The 25,534-nt window shown below is 38.4% G+C and overlaps 2 protein-coding genes across 3 annotated transcripts in view; one reads left to right on the top strand and one right to left on the bottom strand.

Annotated features, from left to right (window-relative positions):
- The window catches only part of LOC107581893 (transmembrane protein 164-like), a 24,630-nt gene extending 14,728 nt beyond the window's left edge, over window positions 1-9,902 (top strand). For both annotated transcript variants that reach the window (XM_016267569.1, XM_016267571.1), the window contains exons 3-6: window positions 1,165-1,231; window positions 1,629-1,707; window positions 3,824-3,924; window positions 9,009-9,902. In XM_016267569.1, coding sequence (XP_016123055.1) covers window positions 1,165-1,231; window positions 1,629-1,707; window positions 3,824-3,924; window positions 9,009-9,215 — 454 coding nt within the window. In that variant the 3' untranslated portion in view covers window positions 9,216-9,902. The remainder of the gene's footprint in view (window positions 1-1,164; window positions 1,232-1,628; window positions 1,708-3,823; window positions 3,925-9,008) is intronic.
- A 2,525-nt stretch (window positions 9,903-12,427) lies between these two features.
- The window catches only part of ammecr1 (AMMECR nuclear protein 1), a 30,826-nt gene continuing 17,719 nt past the window's right edge, over window positions 12,428-25,534 (bottom strand). Inside the window, exons 4-6 of the mRNA XM_016267567.1 lie at window positions 18,971-19,061; window positions 18,743-18,839; window positions 12,428-15,505 (exon numbers count right to left, since the gene is read on the bottom strand). Of these exons, the coding sequence (XP_016123053.1) occupies window positions 15,391-15,505; window positions 18,743-18,839; window positions 18,971-19,061 (303 nt within the window). The 3' untranslated portion in view covers window positions 12,428-15,390. The remainder of the gene's footprint in view (window positions 15,506-18,742; window positions 18,840-18,970; window positions 19,062-25,534) is intronic.

Here is a 25,534-nt window from a genome sequence, read left to right as displayed (position 1 = left end):
GTATGTGTAACGGGGCTGACGAGACGTGAGACATGTGGATCCATCTGCAAGCTTTTATTTAAGAGACGTGGTCATAACAGGCAGGGCCGAACAATGGCAAACAGGTATATGGCAGGCAAAACACAAGAATAGTCCTAGGGCTAGCGTAGGTCAACGATCGGCAGACAGAATCACAGGGGCGAGACTAGAGGGATAAATCCAGGAAAACAGGCAAAGATTAGAAACCGAGAAAGCAAACAAGGCAAGGCAAAACAAGGAAACACGGGCAGGATAACAGGAACTAGGAATAACATCCGGCTAAGCAATACTCGGCAGAGAATGGTTGTTTGAGTGATTGTTATATAGTGAGTGAGTGATATGAAACAGCTGTGTGCAATCAGTGCTGTGTGCAATCAGTGCAACGAATGATGGGATATGTAGTCCAGGGTGCTATGCAACAGTGTGTAGTGCAGGAGTCAATGAAAATGGAAAGGGTGACCTCTGATGGCTAGCAGACAGAAGTTCATGGACCGGATACGTAACAGTATGTGGAAAATAATGTTTTTTTTTTTACCTTAAACCGCATAAACACATTTCATTACACAAAAAAATAATGTTCTTTTTAGCAACATCATATGACCCCTTTACGTTTAGGTATTGGGTAGGATTAGGTATGTAGAATATGGTCTTGCAGAATATGTGCTTTATAAGTACTAATAAACAGCCAATGTGTTATTAATAGGCATGCTAATAAGCAACTAGTTAATAGTGAGAATTGGTCCCTATACTAAAATTTTGCCATCTATATAAGTTTATATTGTGTATTGATACTGACACATCTAATTCAGTATTAGATGTGGATATTTCAGTAAATATTGGTGTGTATACATCACCATTTTTCATTGTATACCATCAACTTCAATATATTTTTAGGGATTCCTTCTCTGTGCAGGATGCATATATTGTTGCTTTAAGGCAGCATATGATGCATAGGTTTGTTTTTGATAGAAGTATTTAGTTTTACAGTTGCCTTTGACCTATAATAGCTTCATGTGTTGAATGATATTTCTGATATCTGTCAGTTTAATGACTTTTCTTTTTCCCTTGTGCAGTTGATATTTAGATCCTGCACTGTTGTTTTAGATATATTGTTGCTGTGAGCTTTCTGTCTTGTTTGTTTTGAAGGCTTCAGGTCCATATGCTGAATGGAGCCCTTCTAGCTCTTCTCTTCCCAGTAGTCAACACTCGACTGGTGAGTGTATTTAACCTTGAGCTAGGCGCAAGTGATGCTGACACCAAATAAGGCTGGAACATGTATGTTTTGTCTTCTTAACCTACTTTGATGGCATTTCTTTGTCAGATTAATAGAATGTCACTGCTTTCCCTTGATCAGTTGATATTTAGATCCTGTAGTGTTTTAGATGTACTGTTGCTGTGAGCTTTCTGTGTTTTCTGTTTTGAAGGCTTCAGGTCCATATGCTGAATGGAGCCCTTCTAGCGCTTCTCTTCCCAGTAGTCAACACTCGACTGGTGAGTATATTCCAACCCCTAGTAAGTTAAGCGCTCTGTTCAAATCATGCTAACACCAAATAAGGCTAGAACATGTATGTGTTGTCTTCAAAACATACTTTTTTTCCCTCCCATCACAGCTTCCATTTGAGAAGGAGATCTATTATATTCAGCACTCCATGCTGTATCTTGTGCCAGTCTACCTCTTCAGAAAAGGAGGTGAGTTTCTGAAGTTTGGGCAAACAGTCATAGTGCTGGAGCTTTTACTGCACATCATCATATCTGCCATGTGCACAATATTGTTTCAGCTTCCATGTTGACACGTTTCAGTTGAAAAGTGAGCAGTAGTACTGTTGAAATCAGTGCTGTTATTTATAGAGCTCATCCAAACGATGTTTCAGTTGTGAAATGACAGTTATGTTGGTGTTGGTGTGACACTTCGCACGCCCTGAGTAAAGTACATGTCAGAACAGCAGTGATGCTCAGAGAGAAATGAGTAAACCCACAGTGTCATCTAATGTTCAGAAAGGATTATTACAGCTCCTCATTAGCCTAAATAAACTTGATAAGAACAAATGTTAGCGTGTCTAGTGTTTTTTTTTTTTTTTGAGTAATTATAAGAACATGCCCTTAAGTAGAGTACAGGGAGAAAAAAAATGTGTTTGAACAGGGGGCAAGGTTTGTGTATCACTGCAAAAAATAAATTAATGTTGATTTTCATATTTAGTATTTTTGCCTTGTTTTCCTGGACAAATATCTAAACATTCTTGAATCTAGATATATTTACTTGGGAAGCAAAATGACTTAAAATATTAAGCCTTGTTTTCTGAAAAATGTATCCAAGTTTTGTTCGTTTTTGCTTAAAACAAAAAAAATATCTTTCAAATATTTTTTTTTCACCCCGTTGGCAGATATATTTTTTTCGAGATTCAAGAATGTTTAGATATTTATACTGGAAAACAAGGCAAAAATACTGAATAAAAGCTAATGTTTTGCTGCGTAACTAGACAATTAATCATCTGCATAATGTCTAGTCAACATTCTCAGCTAATTCTAGCCAAGAACTGACCAAAACTGGCCTGAAATGATTTATGTATTGGTATAAAGCAGATTATCCACAATAATAATACAGGTATTCATTATGCTCGGCACAGCCAAATTTAAATGTCTTCCTGAACAATCTCAAAAAGCTTGAGGGTTTAATGCTTGCAAGTAAAGAAATGAACAGAAGTGTTCTAATTTGACTTCTGTCATGTGACGTAAAATTATTAAGATTAATATTATTGAATATACAGTATGTTTGAATGTTACAGTGCAGTTGTATTACTATAGAAGTCCCCTTTAAGTGTGCATTCACTGCTAAATTGTAACATTTTTATATCGTTTTGCAAAATAATGATTCGTCATTTAATATATTATTAAGGAAAATAAATAAAAAAAAATCCAAATTTAGTTGTAATAGCATTTTTATAGTAAAATCACTATAGAATGATTTTTGGTAAATATGAATGTAAATCATTCATTCATAAATATAAAGGGGTATTACTAATAAAATATTACATTAAATATTTAGTTGAATAGAAGAAGCAGTCCAGATGATACAGGCCTATATTTTAATTGAAAGGATATCATAATGGCAAAAAATTTAGTTCAGATTGAATGATTCTCCTCGATTAATTAATAATGTGTACGTTTAAGATGCACATGTAATTTATGGGAATAATATATAAATCCCTGATTTGTAATCTTTTTATTTTTTTTCATCAAATCAGCTACAGCGTCCCTCTCGTCCAATTCTGTCAGAGATCTATAACCTCACTTTAACTTGTCACAACAAAATAAAGCAGTATTTGTTACCATCTTACCCTATAATGCTCAAGTCTCGTGGTGATATTTTTGAAACACTAATGTTTATGCAGGTGCATTGTCTATATTGTTTCAGCTTCCATGTTGACACGTTTCAGTTGAAAAGTGAGCAGTAGTACTGTTGAAATCAGTGCTGTTATTTATAGAGCTCATCCAAACGATGTTTCAGTTGTGAAATGACAGTTATGTTGGTGTTGGTGTGACACTTCGCACGCCCTGAGTAATGTTTATGCAGGTGCATTGTCTTGCCCTCATTATAAGTGCTTTCCTGTAATCACAATTTTGTTTGTTTGTTTGAAGGACGAGTTGAAATTCTGTGTGGTAACAGATGCAGCTTAACCTCTGCTGAACCCTGCATATTCCTTTAAAAGAAATGCTCAAGCATCCAGATAAACATACTTCCCTGACTTAGAGAGATCTGGGCTCCACATGCATCTTTAAAGACTGTGCCATGTGTCTCGTTTGTCAGGTGTGTATAAGCCAGAGCCGCTCAGAGACATGTGGTGGGCGCTGCTGTCCACGGGCATCCTCTTCCTCTACCACTTTGTGTTCCTCCAGAGCCTTGGAATGGTACGACGATCAAACACTATTGTGAAAATCAGAAAGGCATACTAGTTTTCTACTTTGTATTTCTGCCATACAAATATGGACGAAATAGAAAGAGTTGGTAGCTTATGACTGTGTTAGAAATGGAATGCTAGCTTACTACGTAGTATACACTGCATGCTGAAACGGTAGACATTGTTCTACAACAGTCCACTGCTTTGTCACATGACCTCATAGCATTGTGTGTTTAATTAAGCGGTACGTTACGCAGCGCAAATCTGATGGCATTTTTCTAGAGCTTTCATAGGAGTTAAGTTTATATATGCATTTCTGCCACTGAATAAAAAAAAGGTAATTGCAACTTTATCTCATCATTCAGAATTTTTATTCTTGCATAGGGCTGCACAATTAATCGAATTTCTAATCGCGATTACAATTATGGACGCCACAATTACGTAATCGTTCAAAGCGGCAATTAATCGTTCAAAATCCACTTATGTTATTCTGTGTGCTTAAGAGATGTTTTTTTTCTTTCTACATTTTATCTTAAGGGTTTTTCCATTGTTTTAGTTTTAGTATAACATTATAATACCATTCATATTTTTACTTTTTTATAATTTAAAGAAAAAAACAAATATGATGTATATTTTACATTTGAGGCTTAATACTATAGAAAAGCACTAAAAGTTTTTCAGTTAGTGTTTTCAGCTTTTATTTTCATATAAAAATACGGCGTGCAGTTGCATCAAACAACGGTATACACATCATTCGATGTAAATTGTGGTAATCATAATTAATTATCGCAATTACAATTTCAGGGGAATAATCGAAAATTATGATTTTTGTCATAATCGTGCAGCCCTAAAAAAAAGCCAGAGTTGTGAGATTTAAACTCGCAATTCTGAGGAAAAAAAATTTAATTGAGATATAAATTCTTTATATCTTTAAATATTTTTTTTTGAATTGAGACTTTATAACTCACAATTGTGAGTTTATATCTCACAATTAGTCCGAATTTTCGAATTGAGAAAAAAATTCTAAATTGCAAGAAAAAAGTACGAATTCCAAGAACTAAACCGTGAACTCGCAATTGTGAAGAAAAACAAAAAAAGAGTATGTACTGTATCTTGCAATTCTGACTTTATTTCTCACAATTGTGAGTTTATATCATGAAAGTCTGAGGAAAAATTCAGACTGACTCGTTAGGTGATTTTTATCATTAAAAACATACAATTTACTAATAATTCAATAAAATGTATGGGAATACTAGAGAATAGCAGTATGGCTATAGAGAAAGAGACACATACAGTATTATTAAATGTGTGTAGAGTTTTACTTGAATAATATTCTTGTTACTAAAATTGTGTCTTTTTATTGAACTTTTCTGTCTATTATTTCATATGTCAGGCATTACAGGGTTATGGGTGTGAGGGTTTTTAGACTCCTGGTCCTCTGTGACAGTATTACAACCTCAAGATAAAACTCACAGTAAAAGCTGACAGTTTTGCTAATAGACCTTTATTACAATCTGCAAGTCGTCACATCAGGCTCCGTTCAGTAGTATAATCAAATTTCCGCTTGCATTACTGTCAAATGCGTAGTCGCCAGTTTTAACGAGAAAATGTTGGAACTTCACAATCAATGTCTATATTTCAAATGGTTTAGTTAGCCTTGTGCGATACTCTACAAGTGTGTACTTTTTACATTTTCATTAGATTTTTTATGTTATTACAAGACGTTTATGGCATGTTTGTTCTGACTCATCTCCAGTTTTTGGCTGCAATATACACTGATCATCCACAACATTAAAATCCCTGAAAGGTCAAGTGAATAACACTGATCGACTTTAAGAAGGGCCAAATAGTGCTGGACTGGGTAGAAGACTGGGTCAGAGAGTCTTCAAATTGGCAGGTCTTGTGGGGTGTAGTCTGCATAGTCACAGACTGATGGTGCCCATGATGACCCCATCGTCGAAAACGCCTTTATAGAGCTAGATTTACTAAACCGGGCATATTAGCATTAGAGTGCAATTCCATAAAAGCGCCAATGGGAGGGGGAAATTCTGCGGGTGATTTACTGACAATGCGCACATTTAAGAACACCGACGCAGCCAGATCATTTCCATAATGACCAGCACAATCTACCAAGAGCAGCGCAAATTACCGCCTGCTTTAAGACATGCTTTTTTGGGGCATTAAATAATGGTGCAAATACCAGTAATTTGACGAGTGCAAACGTTAGTAAATCGCGTTACGTGATTTCTTTTAAAGGAATAATATGATGCTACATGCACTTTTACAAGTTGTTTGAACTGAAATGCGAGTTGGCAGTGTGTGTACACAACCACCCTAAAATTATAAAAAGAATTCAAATCTACTAAAATCTTTACCCCTTTCTTAAATCGAGCCGATCTCAGACGTCTGTGTGACGTCACAAAAACAGGCCCCTCCCACGATAGTTTGATTGACAGTAGCGTTTCAGCACAGACTGGACTGGCGTCTTACCTTAGCTCCGCCCTGAGTGAGCTGTCATCAGTCCGCCATTGTTTCACCGCCGGAGCAGATGTAGACAAGAATGACTCCTAACAAGCGATTGAGGTGTTCTGTTGTTGGATGTGGTAATGAACATAGCAGTCGTCATTTACTCCCAAAGCCGCTGCAGTGGATTACGTTTGTTTTTAAAGGGAATGCGCCCCCGATGTACCTAGATGCGTCTATGTTCGCGCGAATCATTCATGATCCAACCTCATCTACAGAAGAAGTGAGTATAAGGTTTTGAAATGAATCTTTGCAAATCGCCTTTCCTAACAACGTGCTAATTAGCAAGTTTCACGATGAATGCGGCTAAAGTAAACAGTCCCTCAGAAACGGCTCTGGAAGAGAGGGGCGGGGTCAGCAGAGCTCATTAACATTTAAAGGAAAATGCTACAAAACGGCTTGCTCTGAAAAGAGCTGTTTTTGACAGGGTAAAAAATTAGTTTTTTACACTACCATTGAGAAATTTTAACCAAACTATGCTTTTCAGTAAGATCCTAAAGAATCATATTAACTTGTGGAAAATGGGCATCCAATGACCCCTTTAATACTCCCCTTCAATAAATTTTGCATCTGAAAGGGAAACTCCTACAAATGCATATTCAATAAGGTCAGGCAGGAAAATAACTGTCCATGTCTTTTCAGTGCTAATTCTTCACTGCGCGTCTTTAGTAAATCCTGACAGTACTATTTTAATGCCAAAAGACAGTTTGCACTGGCGCAAGCTGTTAGTAAATCTGGCCCATATTGGGCAAGTGAGCAGCTGGACCATAAAGCAGTGGAAGGAGACTGGTCTGATGAAACATGTTTATTTAAATCATGTGGATGTTTGGGTGTGTTAACATCATTAACCTAGAAAAGAGATGGCAGCACGATGTCTATGCCTATGGAGACTGGCTGGTGGAGACCGTGTTCTGCTGGGAAACCTTGGGCACCACCTACCTACAAACTGTTACAGACCACGTTCATCTCTTCATGGCAATGGTTTTACTTGATGGCAGTGGCCTCTTTCAGCTGTATAATGCACCTGCCACAATGCAAAAACTGTTCAGGAATGGTTTGAGGAACATGACAGAGTTTAATGTGTCGCCTTAGCCTCCAAATTCTCCAGATCTCAATCCGATTGAGCTATCTATGGGATGTGCTGGACCAACAAATTTAGTCCATGGAGGCCCCACCTCGCAACTTGCAGGATCTGCTGCTAATGTCTTGGTGTTAGATACCACAGGACACGTTCAGATGTCTTATGGAGTTCATGCCTTGACACATCAGAGCTGTTTCGACAGCACGAGGGGGACCTACACAATATTAGGCAGGTTATTTTAATGTTGTGGTGGCTTGTCAGTTTAACTGCACCCAAACCGGGAGGATATGACTTGTTTTAGATTATCAAACCAGTTGTTTTTGAATAATCCTCTCTGGACTGGAAATATTACTTTTGTTTAAAAACATTAATTTGTTCCCGATTGTTTCAGAAACTAAAGTGCATGCATGCAATTTGCACAGTCTTTACTCTTTAATGTTTTATTTGATGTATAACTTCAATTCTTAAATATAAAATGTTTGCATTCTGTTCTTGCGGTCACACTTTAAGGTCCAATTATTAACTTTGAACTATGTTGCCTCAATAGACTCCTAATTTACTGCTTATTAATAGTACGGTAATTAAGTTTAGGTATGTGGTGGATTAAAGGGTTAGTTCACCCAAAAATTAGAATTCTGTCTTTAATTACTCACCCTCATGTCGTTCCAAACCCATAGACCTTCGTTCATCTTCGGAACACAAATTAAGATATTTTTGATGAATTTTGAGAGCTCTCTGACCCTCCCATAGACAGCAAGGGTACTACCACGATCAAGGTCCAGAAACGTAGCAAGGAGATCGGTAAAATAATTCTTCAACTGTAATTTTACGAAGCTACAAAAATACTTTTTGTATGTAAAGAAAACAAAAATAACGACTTATCCGTGTGACGCAGCTAACTCAGAATAGCATATGTTGTTTACGTTCAGTGGATACTCTCCAAAATGGCACCAGGGTGACGCGGAGGAGACGAATTGTTGGAAAAAGTCGTTATTGTTTTCTTTGCGTACAAAAAGTATTCTCGTAGCTTCGTAAAATTACGGTTGAACCCCTGATATCACATGGATTATTTTAGCGATCTACTTGCTACGTTTCTGGACCTTGATCGTGGTAATTACCTTGCTGTCTTTGGGAGGGTTAGAGAGCTCTCAGAATTCATCAAAAATATCTTAATTTGTGTTCCGAAGATGAACGGTGGTCTTACGGGTTTAGAACGACATGAGCTTGAGTAATTAACGACAGAATTTTCCTTTTTGGGTGAACTAACCCCTTAAGGGATCTAAAATATGATCATGCAGATTAAGGCATTAATATGTGCTTTATAAATACTAATAAACAGCCAATACGTTAGTAATATGCATGCTATTAAACAACTAGTTAATAGTGAGAATTGATCCCTAACGTGTTACCGTTCTGTTTCGCATATGCATGTTTTGCTTTAGTTATTGTGGCCTTATGCTAACTCAATCTTGTATTTTGCTTCTCACCAGTTGACCGAAGTGAATCTGAATAACATGCTGTGTCCTGCTGTCTCTGACCCCTTCTATGGACCATGGTACCGAGTATGGGCGACGGGCCACCAGACTGCCCTGACGTTAGTGCACGGCAAGGCTCTGACCATCCTCTCGCAGCACACCGCTCCCACGTGCCGCCATTTACTGGATATAGCACGTCTACGCAACAAGAAGTTGGACTAGTGTTTTTATCAGCAGTCTTACATGGACAAAACCTCAACTGGAACTTGTCCAGCATCCTAGACAAAAGTGTAGTACATAGAGATATACAACTTTAGCACTTTTTTTCTGTTTGTTGTTTGGTCCAAACCTGGTTTCTCAAAGCTGGATCATTAGATCGAAAGACTGTTTTAACACCATAGGAGCCGGACTCGAGCAACATTAACCTTGCCTTGTTTTTTTTAGTGTTTGTCAAAATGAACACTCGCTGAACTCAAAACACGCATAACCTTTCTTCTCAAGTTGCCTTCTTTAGTTACACTCAACAGGGGGCCAACCCAGTTCCTTGTACTCGTTTGCCGAATAGCTGATGTGCGGTTATAAACGCTGCATTTCCTTGCTCGCTGGTGAGGCGTTTTTAAGAGACTGTCACAAAATGACATTTTGTTAGTGTTGTGGAAAGTGTAAATGTAGTGGTACTGTATGTCTAGGAGATTTTCCAGAGTGTTTCCAATCGATGGCAGTCTCTTTCTTTTGTATGTAAATAGAACTAAAGTTTTAGCTGAAGTTATTAGCTTCCACAAAATATTTTCTGTTGGCTTAAAGTGTCCGTTTGATTCCATTTGCTATTTGATCAAGTACACACACTCTACTGATGATATTATCTAAGGCAGTGGTTCCCAACCCTGGTCCTGGAGGCACCCCAACACCGCATGTCTCCTTAATCAGACACATCTGATTCAGATCATCAGCTCATTAGTAGGGACTCCAAGACCTGAAATTGGTGTGTCAGAGAAAGGAGACATGCAAAATGTGCAGTGTTGGGGTGCCTCAAGGACCAGGGTTGGGGTGCCTCAAGGACCAGGGTTGGGAACCACTGATCTAAGGGAATGGACCGTGTTCTAATATAGCAAATTGACCATTCTTTGTAGAATGAACATTTTAAAGGTTATTTTTCGGTTTTTATTTGTTCAGCTGGGATACTCTTTAGATGTTTCTTATTGGGGGACGTTAAAAAGGTTATTTTCCCTTAATTTTTTTTAACAATCTCAATGCTAAGCTGAACACAATTATCAAGAAGTGGGTGAATAAACACACACACAAACAATTCCAATATGTAGTCAAATGAAGGAAAAATAAGTTCTGTTACCAGCCACATGAGGGCTGCATCTCTTGTTCAGTCCCAAAAATGACTTCTTCTCAAACCCAAAACTAAGATTTGCTGAACCATTTTGTGGCTGTTGCAGTCATGTAAGAAATACAAATTTTAGCAGTCTATTGAATTATGGGATCACTCTCATTTCAATGTAACTTGACTGAACGGGAAACCTGTCTGTTTTGGTGTCATTTACGCACATATGTTTTTATGGTCTATATTAAAGGTCTTCTCCAACATATGACATTGATGAAGATTGTCTTGGTTTATCAAAAAAAAAAAAATCAAGTTAGTCTGTGAAGCATAAAAAGACACCCAATGCTTCTTTCAGAATGTATTTTTATTGGATAAATGATTTAAAAGGTAATAACAATAATGTTTTAAAACTACATTATCATTGCCACAGCCATAGCTCACATACCCACATGTAACCCATCTGTTTGCCCCCCACCCCACCCCAACCCAACCCAACCCAACACACTTTTTTTGTGTACATTTTGTCATTTTTGTCATTTTTTTTGGAGCCGTACTACCATATTCATAATAAATGCCCATTTCAAGTCTCATCACACTTAACAGCAATTCAGTGGGGTAAAGGATCTAGTTCTACAGGGGAGTTGTTTTTCTATATATATATATATTTTTACTTTAACAATTTTAAGTTCTGAAAAGAAGAATCCAAACTGAAAAACAAACAAAAAGTGGTGGGCATTCGGGGCTACACCAGGCAACCCCGGTGTCCGCAATGACAACACTGCAAGCTGTCAGTCATCGAAGGGCGCGTTCAAAACTCATCTTCTCAGAGTTCCAGAACATTGAAAACCACTAAAATAATTGAGAAACTAGGTCCAAAATATTTTTTGTTTTGAAAAGAATTAACTCGATATACAAAAACAGTCATTGTGTTTACTTTTTTTTACTTTTTTTTTTTTTTACAAAAAAAGTCTTCAAACAAATTTATTGTAGTTCTTACAATTTTTTTTTTTATCATCATCATCATCATCATTATTATTAGTTATACTTGCCCCCCCCCCATATCTATCAGTGCGATTGTATGCCAGTGCAGCTACTGGGTCCAGAGTAAAGAAAAGAGGCATATTTTTTTTTTCTTTAAATGGCATTTAAAAATAAGGATTAACTCATCTTTTGTATAAAGTATAACTGCTGGTCTTAGGAACAAAACATTAAGAAACCCATAAATCTAAGAGGCACGCTATGGGGTTTTCTTTCTTTACAAAAATATAATAATAATAACAACAACAACAACAACAATGATGAAAACAAAAAAAAACCAACAAAAAAAGTGCAACCTAGTATTACGGTCATTGACACCGTGCAAGGTCTCAAAGACAGCTACAATGAAAATTCATTGAACTTAGGTAGCCAAAATCCTAAAACAACATTAGAAATTGTACAAAAGAAAAGAAAAAAAAACACAGAAACACAGAAAAGAGGCATATTTTTTTTTTCTTTAAATGGCATTTAAAAATAAGGATTAACTCATCTTTTGTATAAAGTATAACTGCTGGTCTTAGGAACAAAACATTAAGAAACCCATAAATCTAAGAGGCACGCCATGGGGTTTTCTTTCTTTACAAAAATATAATAATAATAACAACAACAACAACAATGATGAAAACAAAAAAAAAAAAGAAAAAAAAAAAGTGCAACCTAGTATTACGGTCATTGACACCGTGCAAGGTCTCAAAGACAGCTACAATGAAAATTCATTGAACTTAGGTAGCCAAAATCCTAAAACAACATTAGAAATTGTACAAAAGAAAAGAAAAAAAAACACAGAAACACAAGACATTTCTCTTGCAGGGAAGGTTTTTGGAAGGACAGGAAGGCAGGTCTGTAGAGCAGCATTTGGACATGGCTGGAGGCATCTTTGGTTCGGTTGAACACACAAAGGTAACATGAGCCAAACGACGATGGGTTCGACAGCGAGCGCGAAGCTCGTCCGTAGGTGTTCCAACCCAACATTTATGCCTAAATGAGCATTTGCTATACATACCAAACACTAATCCCAGTTGTGTAGTTAGAAATGACAGAAACTCAAAGACGACATAGCGTGAAATTGGTTTTTGAACTCGTCTTTGAGCAACGTAAATGCAGGTCAGGTACTGAGAGTTTCAACAGTGTTCAAATGTGCCTGGGATTGCGAATGTCCTCAAAGTGCAAGTTCAAACTACTCTAGGAACCATGAAAATACTTAGATCCAGTTGCAGTCTTTTCACAAAAACCGATTTTGCAAAACTTACAATGTACAAACGTATCTGACAGAACCAAAAAAACAAACAAACGAAAGAACCGACGTGTCTTTCAGCACACAGTGTCGCTCGCAATCGAATGAACCGATGATATTTGAACAAATGTTGTTAGCAACGTAAACTCAGCACATTATTATCGCTGTAGTTTTGGCCATATTTAGGCGACAGCGTTCAGCTAGTTAAGCCAGCCATCGTTCAAAATGGCAATGTATATGAACGTGAACATCAACAGCATTTAACAACGGAAACGAAGAGCGAGACTCCAGGGTATTGCGTAAATGTGCACGTCTAGAACAGATGCGATGTTAAGCATATGCCCGAATCCCCCAGGCCATGAGGGAAAGATGGGTTTAGACTCGTCACTACTTGTCCTTTCAAACCTGCAGGAGAGTTTGATACACTGGTAGGAAAAAAACACCTGTAAAACAGATCTGCATATATTGAGGATAATAATAAAGTCTGATATGATCAATGAGTCCGCATGACCAGTCACATTTACTGTGACCACCCCCCGACATGAGGTCCGATAGCACCATTTTATATACTCTTTTTTTTTTTCTCTCATATCTATATAGCAGTGAAACAAGCATGCCATGTTTAACAGGAGGCCTCCTATTCATGCAAAAAATGTATTGCAAATGTCAATACATCCGATTTCAAATGCAGAGAGTTGGTTTTGCAGCAGAAAAAATGTTCAGTTTGTGCTGTTTTAATGGACCAACAAACGACGCCCTGAACGTCCAACTAAAACTAGGCTAAACACGGAGGCCAACAAAAAGAGATATTTAAAGGGTTGTTTAAGACCAAGAGACAACAAAAGTGTCACTTTTCATAACTGTGACCTACTTCCTGGTAGGTGGGGTTTAGATTAAACAAATGAAAAACAAGGCTGGGCAGTAATAAACACTTGACTGGGTAACAGGCAAAAAATTGTAAAAAACTTCACGCAAAACCTTCACATTGTGAAATGATCAGTCTCAAGGTAGTTGAGCACTCAGGGCGATGTTTGCTGGTCTACGTCATAACCATTTTAAGGCAAAACAACTGAAATCAGGTTATTTTTTTAGGTTTAAGTGAGCTGGGTAATGACTGTGGATGGAACCCCAAAAGCCCTTAACATTTTGCATATGAAAACAAAAGACAGAAATCGTTCCCGATTTTCCTTTCAGAAGAGGTCAAAAGCGAGTCCACTGCTTCTACAGAAAATATGACACGTGATATTCAGTCTACATCCTGGTCCTTGCAAAAAACCAATAACACTGACACCTTTCAGAGCAAGAGTTTAAAATGGGCCTAACAAATTGTCTGTGAGAAAACTATGAAAACACTTACAACCATAGTTTAAAAACTCCCTGGTGTGGCATGACGACATTATTGAAACGAGCTTCACCGCGAGATGTGGAGGGGTTCAGACGCCACCAGAGCAGCTTGACTCGAGAATCCGCAAGTTATCTTCTCAATTACAGCCACTGTACAGTTCACGCGTTCGTATTGAGGTGTAAACATTGCTGCCATGCGAGACAGAAATGGACATATTCATCCGTAAGACCAGATCATTCAAAACTAAACAAAGAGCTTTCTTAAGCATCCTCCTGAGAGTGACGATTCCCGTGCCAGGTAAACAGACCAGGAGAGAAACAAATTAAAAACAGCCATTTAGAGCAACCACCCTGCCACAGCATGCGTTAAAAAGAGTATGGCTTTTTTTTTTTTTAGCTTGTCCCTGTCATTTGACCTTGGTTTCTCACAAAGGTTTTCCTCTCTGTGTGACTAAATAGGAGCGTTACGAAACAGACGAATTTCTGTTGTGAGCAAAAACTGACTAGAAACCAATTACACCCTTAGTACAGAGCTATACTTTCAACCTCACAAACGACACTAGCACAACACATCAACAAAAGAAAAGACACTTGGATTAATACACGTGTAGCAACACTACACAAAAAATGGCCTAACTGTTTATCTAAATAAATTCAGTTCAAATCAACTCCAGTAATGCTAAGCGCAACAGCCTTTTGCATTATGGGGAAAATATTCTGCGGTACCCAAAAACTAATTTAAGATAGTGGTTTCAATAATCGGAGAATTTGAGGAAAACAAAAACAAGACTTGACTAGCTCCAACTCGGCCACACTGCATATCCCTACAACCCACAACACTGCTCACGATGAAACGAGAAAGGAAAACAAAATCACCACTCACAAAAGAAAATGATCAGAGGAATTGCACAGAGAGGAAAGAGAATCCCTTAAACCCTGTGGTTGCCTATACGATATAAATGTCAAACTAATACAAAACAATAAAAGAGGGAAAACAACAACAACATTGCACAAGTCACTAAAGCGGAGCGTACATAACAAGCATCTTCAAAACTAGCCCATCATTTAATATGACTTATTTCCATCCACAGACTAAGAAACCTGATTTTAGGAAATTTGTTGAAACAACAACAAAAAAAAAAACTTAGTACTTGTTTATTTGCTTAAAAAGGGAAGGGGTTGATATATATTTATATATATATATATGCTGCAAAAACAAAATTAATACAAAGAATAAAAATGTCAAAATAAATGAATTGTAGTTTTTCGCTTTATAATCACCTAATGCTTATTTGCCACCCGCTGCCATGCCTCCAACGGACTGTCGACATGGCAACGGAAACTATCATCATAAAATGGTACAGTAGTACAGATAGCTAGACCACGAGGGGGCGGGCTCTCCCGGGAAGATGTCCGCCGAGAGGTCCAGTGACTGGTCATGCGGCTCGCTGTCAGGAATAATGGTTGTACGGAGGGAGAGGGTGCCCGATGCCATTCTGGTAGTGATGATGCTGGCGGTGGGCGATGTATTCAGCGTAGCTCATGGTCATCTTTTCACTACGGTACCTAAAACAATGGTGAAAAACGGGGGTAAGCATCAGAACAGTGAAAGACTCCATAAAAAGATTCAAAAATGATGCACTGACAACGATGTGTAATTGATTACATCGTTCTAATTTTAATATGCTGCAGTAAATTTTATATGAAACAAGTTAAATGTAAATGTATGTGTCTTTAAAAACTAAATGTGTCATTACTTAATAATTTGCATGTCACGAGTGATTGAATATGCTGAAGAGCTATGGCAGAGTGGATGATTATCAGTCAACAGCAACTTAAATGTGGAGCAGCCTCGCACAAAGCTATACTATGTCTTCAGAAGATTTACATTATTATTAGGGGTGTAACGTTACACGCATTCGAACCGTAAATGTTCAGTACGGGTCTTTTGGTTCAGTACACGTGTGCCAAACAAATCACTAAATGTTTTCAGGGAATTCAGACAATAAATGCCGTTTTGGCGCTCTTTGATGTGGCGAGAGATCGCTGTATAGAAGTCTTAGTTCTAAAGGCAGCACAGAGCGCGATCATCCCTTCATCTTTACAACTAGTTTTAATGCGAAATAAACATGAATGAACATCTCATGTAATAGCTCAGTGTTTCAATTGCGGAAAGTAGTCATTAAAACAGCTTGCAAACAAAATGTCACGTAGCATTTCATTTACCTCAGGTAAGTCATCAGTGTCTACAGCTCGTTATTTGCTAGAGAAATAAAGTCTAGAGAAGAGCATTTCGCTAAATATTAGACTATACTTCATCATATTTTACTTTGCCTGTTAGTGATGTCTTAATTATTTAATGCATGTTTAAATAAATATTTTATGAAACAAGTTATGACAGCCACTGTGTAAATTATTATATTTCAACAACAAAAAGAAATTGTATAATTTAGAAGTTAATTTAAAAACTGCACTGTGCGCAATTTGCATACAATTTTGAATGTTGATTATTATAGTTAAAAATAAATAGCAACTGAATTTAAGTTTGGGCTCTGTTGTCAACTGTAACCTTACAGTAATGTAAAAGGGCTCCCTATAGTTTAGGTAACTCATTAAACCAACAGAACCAACTATAACAGAGCTGAGGAACCGAGCTGGCAGGAGATTAACACTTTTCTCGAGAAGGCCAGCGCAAAATCAGCCCCAGGGACCAATGGCATTCTGTACAAGGTGTATAAATATTGTGAAAGGCTCAGAAGACGACTTTGGAAGCTACTGAGAGTCACATGTAAGAAGGATTTTCTCGCGGACAGTTGGCTGGTCGCTGAGGGATGCTTCATCCCTAAGGAAGAAAATCAAGCAATTCCGTACCATCTCACTCCTCAACGTCAAAGGCAAGATTTTTCTTGGGATTCTGGCGAAGAGGCTGACCTCCTTTATGCTGGACAGTGGGTACATGGATATGTCCGTCCAAAAGGGGGGAGTTGGCTGTCTTGAGCACAACAGCATAATCACTAAGATCATCGAAGATGCAAAGAAGAACCGTGATGACCTGGCAGTTCTGTGGCTGGATTTAACAAATGCATATGGGACGATACCTCATAAGTTAGTGAATTTGACGTTGAAAACCTACCATGTCCCAGAGCGTTTCCAGAAGACCTTGCAGTGCTACTATGACAACTTCTACATGCGCTTCACCTGTGGAGATTTCACCACCGAATGGCAGAGGCTAGAGGTGGGCATTGTCACTGGCTGCACGATTTCAGTGATCTTGTTTTCGGCAGCGATGAACCTTCTCGTTAAGTCAGCAGAGAAGTTGCGGCGGGGTACAGTGTTGGCCAATGGCATCCAGCAGGTACCTATAAGAGCATTTATGGATGACCTCACCATCACGGCAAAATCAGTACCTGAAGGCAGATGGATTTTGGAGGAACTCACTGATTGGGCAAGGATAGAGTTTAAACCTGAAAAGTCCAGAAGCCTGGTATTGGGGAGGGGGCACATTCAGGACCGGTTCCGCTTCAGGTATAGGACAGACCTCAATGATAAGCAGAGTGTGAGGGAGATGATTAACCAAGTAGACACCTGGATGACATCCTTAGAGAAGAGCGGCCTACCCGGCAAATACAAGGTTTGGGGTTACCAACATGGGGTACTTCCTAGACTGCTCTGTCCTCTGCTTGTTTAGGGGGTACCTGTCTCTACCGTCGAGGGATTGGAGAGGAAGATTAACACCTATTTAAGGAGGTGGCTGGGTGTCCCAAAAACCTTCTGCTCCATTGGCTTGTACAGCACAGGCAGCAAGCTTCAGCTGGCAATGACATCAGTGCTCGAGGAGTATAAAGCAACAAAGACACGCCAGGCCATGATGCTGCGAGACAGCAAGGATGAAAGAGTACGCCAGGCAGACATTGTGGTCAGGACAGGTCAAACAAAGCTGACCCATATTGACACTGGGCCCAATTTGGACATTTTCACTTAGGGGTGTACTCACTTTTGTGGCCAGCGGTTTAGACATTAATGGCTGTGTGTTGAGTTATTTTGAGGGGACAGCAAATTTACACTGTTATACAAGAAGCTATACACTCACTACTTTACATTATAGCAAAGTGTCATTTCTTCAGTGTTGGCACATGAAAAAATATAATAACATATTTACAAAAATGTGAGGGGTGTACTCACTTCTGTGAGATACTGTATATATACATAATAAATATACACACAACACACACATATTATGCAAACAAAAACTTCTATTTTGGATGCGATTAATCGTTTGACAGCACTAACTGAAATGCAAACTCAGAATATGACACAAACCTGCAATAATTAAATAAGTTAAATAGCACAAATATCCTTCATGTATTTAAGCACATTTTATTAACCATTGTCTCTGCTTCTGACCTTCGATGATCCAATTCAACCACACTAAAAAGCAAAAATGACTTTAGATAAAAACAGAAGACATGTTTAATATTTTTATTGCTGAAGAGTGTTGAATTTTTACATTTTCTTCAGCCTGACTTCTTCCAAAAATATAATTTTTTAAAATATTAAAAACAAGCAAGCACAGACCAGATGAGAAAAAGCAATGCAAATGTATCATAGTGCATTACTTTCCATAAGAAGTAACGCAATGAGTTATTTTCTTAGGAAGTAACACAATATTGTAATGCATTACTTTTAAAAATAACTTTCCCCAACACTGTCTTGTGGCACTGGACACAAGTACTAAAATATTCATCTACTTATAAATAGCCTGTGATTAAAAAAAAAACAGTTTAGAAAAGGCAATTCTCTCACCTGGTCAATTTAATAGTCTTCCTGAAGTCATTTGTAATGGGAGCTTTGTAACCTCCCTTTCGAAGTAAGGAATCTATGGTCTGAATGTGGTCCCATCCTATAGAGACAGAAATTCAATTATGTTCTTTCATACTGATTGTTACTTTTTGGTCTGCATCTTATTTCTGCTGTTACAGTGTAACTGAAGACATCATGGACAGAAATTAGGCAAGTGTATTTCATTCTCACCTTGCTCCTTCGCAACCTCTGGCAGGTAGGTGGCGGTGCGCTTTGATCCTTTTTCATTAAAAAATTCTATCCTAATGCCGTGAACACCCACCTAGAAAACAAAGACATTTTGAATAATCATATTTATTCCTTTCCATACCTGACCTACATGTAATTGACAAACTGTTACTTTGGTGCTAATAATGACATTAAAATTGTGAGAATAGCTTGTTGAGAAAGAAAAAATTTCATGTTTACTGCAATCAGTTCCGCTCCCGCTCTCTTTCAGAGGCACAGGGAAGAGACAGACATTGAAATATGAAACCAAATAAACAATTATAATAATCTATCATTCGTCTTCAAGCAAGCTTAGGTATTTTTATAGTGATGTGCATTTACTGTATTATGTAGAGATGCACCGATCGACCGGCCAGGGACCGGAATTAGCAGATTTTCCGCATGATCGGCCCGGACCGGTGACCGGCCGGTCAGTCTGCCGATTCCGAGCCGGTCTGTTTTGACATCACACCTATGCTCACATCTGCATGTAAACACGTCATCGGGATGGAAGTTCTTCACTGTGAGTGAAGAAGAAACAAAGTTCGCAATTTGTAATACGTGTAGGGCCAAAGTGTACCATGGGGGAACCAAAGGGCTCGATTAACGCCAAGTAGATTTTTTAAAGGGGCAAGTGAGAGAGTATTTTATTTGCCCGACTGGACAAGAAACCTGATGAAAATGTCAATAACAAAAATAACTAGGGAAGCACTGAAACGTGACCACCAAAAATTTTCGCGCAAGAATGATTCTGATTCTACTGCATTCAGTGTAAACAGAGACTGATAATGTATTTATGTTGTGCCATGAGGCTCGCGCAGCCTGAGTGAGTGTGTGTGTGTGAGAGAGAGATTTGTGCAGAAATCAAAACAAATGAGCGCAAATGTACACACAAAGTTCTAGATGCATACTGCGGTAGAAAAAATATATATTTATAATATTTGATTTACACAACCAAGATGTTTCCCCAAATATTAAAATGATTGCAATGTGACACTGATTTTATACAATCTGAATTCAATAAAAAAATCAGTTAAAATTAAGTGACCAGTGACCAATATTGACGGTTTTTGCTCAATTTCGCTGACGAAGATAGTTCCAATCAAAGCCCCAGCAGAACTGTTGTGTCTCCAAGCAACACACAGCAGTGTTTTGTTACTGAATGAATCCACGTTTTTGAACGAATCGAGTGAGTCATTGATTTATGCCTCGATTCTGAATGAATCAGCCGTTTAAACGAATAGGTTGAGTGAATGACTAAATGACTGACTCATTAAAACAGTCATTTGCCGCCACTTACTGGTGGTTTGATTTCATATACAGTGGTGGCCAAAATGATTAGAACACTAGTATTTTCACCAGCTAAAAAATGGTTTTAAGTCAGTTATTTCTATCTTTTGCTGTAGTGTGTCAGTAGGATATATCAGTTTACATTTCAAACATTCATTTTGCCATTAAATTTAATAATCCAGTGAGATTTCTGTCTGACAGCAGCCGGTGCTGCACACAGAGATCTGATCTGATCATCATCAGTCTGTTTGGAATGACATGAAGAAACAGAACTGAGACAGAATCCAGAAGAACTGTGGCAACGTCTCCAAGACGCTTCAAGAAACCTACCTGCAAAGCTCCAGTACTGTTAAAAGTTTTAGGCTCTTGTGTAAAAATGCTGTAAAATGAGGATGCTGTCAAAAATAATGTCATAAATAGATTTTCTTTATCAATTAACTTCTATTAACTAAATGAAATCAACATTTGGTGTGAGCATCCTTTGTGTTTAAAGCAGCTTTTGCCCTCGGTGCACTTGCACATAGTTTCTCAGGGAGCTTTGCAGGAAGGTTTCTTGAAGCATCTTGGAGACATTGCCACAGTTCTTCCGGATCTGGTCTGTCTCAGTTTGTTCTGTTTCTTCATGTCATTCCAGACAGACTGGATGATGATCAGATCAGATCTCTGTGTGCAGCACTGGCTGTTGTCAGACTCCTTGTGCGAACAAAAAACAAAAACGGCAAAATGAATGTTTGGAAATGTAAATTTATATTTTCTACTGACACACTACAGCAAAAGATAGAAATAATTGACTCGAAACCATTTTTTAGCTGGTGGAAATACTAGTGTTCTAATAATTTTGGCCACCACTGTATAAAAGTATTTTTCTAACCTGTCTTTGTATTTTCAAAAAATATTTAAAACATTGATCTTGTAAAATTATTTATGCATTTGCAATTTTGCGGTATAAATGCATTTATGGCACCTCAGCTTATTCAAACAGTCTGTGTAAATGCACAGATGCAGCTTCTGTGTTTCCTGCAGTGGAAAGATGGGAAGTTTTTTTTATGCTGATTTCATCTGAATGGTAAAAACTCTACAGTTTCTTATTATTCTAACTGAATTAATTGAAACAATGTAACAATTTGGAAATATAATTAAAATAAGAGAAGAGGAGGGGGGGGGGGGGGGAATTATCATTTATAAACAAAGTGGGAAATGACACCTGTTGTGTTATATACAGCAGTTGTTCAAGTGAGAGATCATTTGTAACTTTGTCCAAATTGGGGGAATTGAAATGTTTAATAATTACTTATGTAAATAAATATTTGTTTGCATTGAAAAACGCAGATTTTTGTTTGCATATGCTGTCAATTATAATTGGCAAAAATCGGTATCGGCAGGTCACACTTACAAAAATAAAATAAAAAAAATCGGAATCGGCCAAGAAAATTGCAATCGGTGCATCTCTAGTATTATGGCAATGGTTAGCATACATATCATTTAGCATTGCATAAAAATCTCACAAGCTGATCAGAAAGCAATTCATTTCAAACACTCATTGTCTGTTTTTAGCTGAAAGTGGTTTTAAATATATTAAGTGTTGATATTAGCTGGTAATTGTATATGAAAAAATGAAAAATGAGCAGCAGCACTAACCCTCTCCTTCATAATCTTTGCCTCGGGCCATGATCACACCTTAAGCACTACTCTGGACTTTGAAAGCCCAGAGGAGGCACAATCAAGCCCCAGAAATGAAAGCAGAAATGATCCATTTACATATAGTTTGTGTAAAAAATTTTTTTTAGAAAAGGCAGCTCTCACCTGGTCAATTTATTAGTCTTTAATAGTTATTTGTGATGGAAGCTTTGTAGCCTTACTTTCGAGGTAAGGAATCTATGGCAGGAGTATTTAATTAAAGTTCCAAGAGGTACGATCTCTATATTTCCTTCCCAGCACAGGATGGGACAATACTTCTTAGGGCTCTTTTTTCCAGTTTTAGTTTTGAAATCTGTAACTGTCAAAGCCACCATTATTGATTTTGTCATGTCCTTCAAATGGGTTTTTGTTAACCCCATTAAAAGGGGAAAAAAAGCTGCTGAAATGAGCATGATGCTCAAGATCTAATGAGGTCTGTTCTTGCGTGGTCACAATATTTAATACACTCTTTTGAAACAAATCACTTGAAAGTCATTTATTAACTGTTTATTTTTATTTGGCATCAGACTATAGGAGATATCATTGCCATAATGTGTTACTATGGCTAGTGTCCTGCTTCAGAAACCTGGCATTCTGAAACCGCAAGCTTCATGCTTTCTAACCTTATCTCCAGCTTTTTTTCTTTTTCTTGCAATTATTCTGCCTATTGTACATACAAAACACAAGTAGTTTACATCAATAGTCCCATATTCATAGATGTGACAACACAGTCGGTTTACAGTGTCTACCATTGTAACAGATGTTTACATCTACCAGAGTCTTCATTCAGTATATACGTCCAAATTATTATACATGCATACAGACAGTAGTACTGAGCACGATACCATTCGGTACTGAAATTTTAAAAACGTCCATTTCCCACTAAGATTTGAGCGCTGTTGAGCAGATTCTTAAACAGAGCTGATTGGTCATTGTGTTCACGTGCTCAACAGAAACGACTGTAATTGGCTTTAATGATCATCGCTTCAATGATCATTGCTTCAGAACCTGCTCAACAGCGCTCAAATCTTAGTGGGAAATTTAAGTTTTTAAAATTTCAGTACCGAATGGTATCGTGGTCAGTACTTTTGACAACACTAACAGACACACACATGTGTGTATGTATATATAAAATGGTCCTATAAATATAAACCTGTTGTCTTATTCAGATAGAAATTGGAATCTTGGATTAATCTGGTTATGACAATCAGGTTAATGCTTTTACATGATGTTTACATAATCAGAACAATGAAAAGTTCAGAATAATTCCAGGGTGTTATTGTGCAAGAATGTGCAGCCAGTGTATTTCTACTGGATTTCTCGTTTCATCACTTAAAGAAATCAGACTGTTTAAATCCCTACCCCTAGGTAGAAGCAATAGTGATGCTTGCACTGACAAACCACTAGTGAAGGATTCCTAAAGCAGCCATACACTTCCGGTTCACTAATTTTCCTCTGGGCTTGTGTAAACACAGTCTAGCTCCGAACTGGGTAACTGCTGACAAAAGGGATGAATACACATAGAATGGCAGCAGAACTACATAATGTGAAGACCTGCTATCTGATCTCCAGGATCTGAACATGATGGTTGTGTGAACAGACAGGAAAAGAATGCAGAATAGATGTGGCAAGATGATTAGTGACTTCTATCTGAATGACACGCATCCTATCAAACTATTTTAAGAGGAAGACGCAGCGTAAGCCAGATTACTTTTTCTAAACAACTAAAGTGTGACTGTCTATTATCTGGATGTGGTTGTTAAATGCCTGCAGGACAAGTACAGCACAGCACTCTGCATAAGAGTCTCAGTCAGCTAACAGTAAGGAAAAACACTGCTAACACTACAAAAACGACACACACACATACACAAGACATCATCGTCACTCCTCACCCAGGGCGCATTTCTGTCTGCACTGTTGTAGGTCACCAAGGACAGTATGTGCCTATGTGTATGTTTGCACGGCCTGAATCATCAAGCTTTCACAGTATAAAGCCAGGCTAAATCTGTGAGCTTGTGCTTCATTTGAAAGCGAGTATGCGGTGAGTAGTTAATTCTGCACATCCCAGATTTGTTCTCCGATCACGCAATTTGCAAGCTGTCCTGCAGTGGCCAGACAATTTGTCGACATTGTAGGCTGAGGGCTGCGCTTGTGTCCATGTGGGCAGACCTTGAGAGGGTCAGAAGAAACTTAAACTATCACTTCAGAGGGTCTCACCTCTGAAGTTGTTTCGAGCTCCAGACTGAGCTATGGTGCACTCTGTGGTGAACACTTGCTTTCCTGATTTGTTTGTGTTTAAACAAATGTTTATTCATTTCCTTTCATTTCCTTTTGGGGTTATGCTAGACCAATGAGAATACAGGTATGGCTACTTTTTAAGACCAATTAGCCTTTTCCCAAGTGTGACTAAAATCATGAAGTACCATACCATTCTGATTATTAGAAAAATGTAAACAAAATACACTGCTCAAAAAAATTAAAGGAACACTTTGAAAACACATCAGATCAAAAAAAATATAATGCTGGATATCTATACTGATATGTACTGAGTAATGTGTTAGGAACGAAAGGATGCCACATTGTTTGATGGAAATGAAAATTATCAACCTACAGAGGGGCTGAATTCAAAGACACCCTGAAAATCAAAGTGAAAAAAATGATGCAGCGGGCTAGTCCATTTTGCTGAAATTTCATTGCAGCAACTCAAAATGGTACTCAGTAGTTTGTATGGCCCCCACGTGCTTGTATGAATGCCTGACAACATCTGTAATGAGACGACGGATGGTGTCCTGGGGTATTTCCTTCGAGATCTGGACCAGGGCATCAATGAGCTCCTGGACAGTCGGAGGTGCAACCTGGCGGCGTCAGATGGACCAAAACATAATTTCCCAGAGGTGTTCTATTGGATTTAGTTCAGGTGAGCGTGGGGGCCATTCAATGGTATCAATTCCTTCATCCTCCAGGAACTGCTTGCACACTCTCGCCACATGAGGCCGGGCATTGTCGTGCACCAGGAGGAACCCAGGACCCACTGCTCCAGCATAGGGTCTGACAATGGGTCCAAGGATTTCATCCCGATACCTAATGGCAGTCAGGGTGCCATTGTCCAGCCTGTAGCGGTCTGTGCGTCCCTCCATGGATATGCCTCCCCAGACCATTACTGACCCACCATCAAACCAGTCATGCCGAATGATGTTACAGGCAGCATAATGTTCTCCACGGCTTCTCCAGACCCTTTCACGTCTGTCACATGTGCTCAGGGTGAACCTGCTCTCATCTGTGAAAAGCACAGGGCACCAGTGGCGGACCTGCCAATTCTGGTGTTCAATGGCAAATGCCAGTCGATCTCCACGGTGCCGGGCAGTGAGCACAGGACCCACTAGAGGACGTCGGGCCCTCAGGCCACCCTCATGAAGCCTGTTTCTGATTGTTTGGTCAAAGACATTCACACCAGCGGCCTGCTGGAGGTCATTTTGTAGGGCTCTGGCAGTGCTCATCCTGATCCTCCTTGCACAAAGGAGCAGATACCAGTCCTGCTGATGGGTTAAGGACCTTCTATGG

The sequence above is a fragment of the Sinocyclocheilus grahami genome, unplaced genomic scaffold (assembly GCF_001515645.1).
Source record: "Sinocyclocheilus grahami isolate Dianchi unplaced genomic scaffold, SAMN03320097.WGS_v1.1 scaffold39.1, whole genome shotgun sequence".
In the NCBI taxonomy this organism is placed as follows: Eukaryota; Metazoa; Chordata; class Actinopteri; order Cypriniformes; family Cyprinidae; genus Sinocyclocheilus; species Sinocyclocheilus grahami.
Note: the sequence above shows the minus strand (reverse complement) of the source record. Positions and strands in the feature narration are given on the sequence as shown.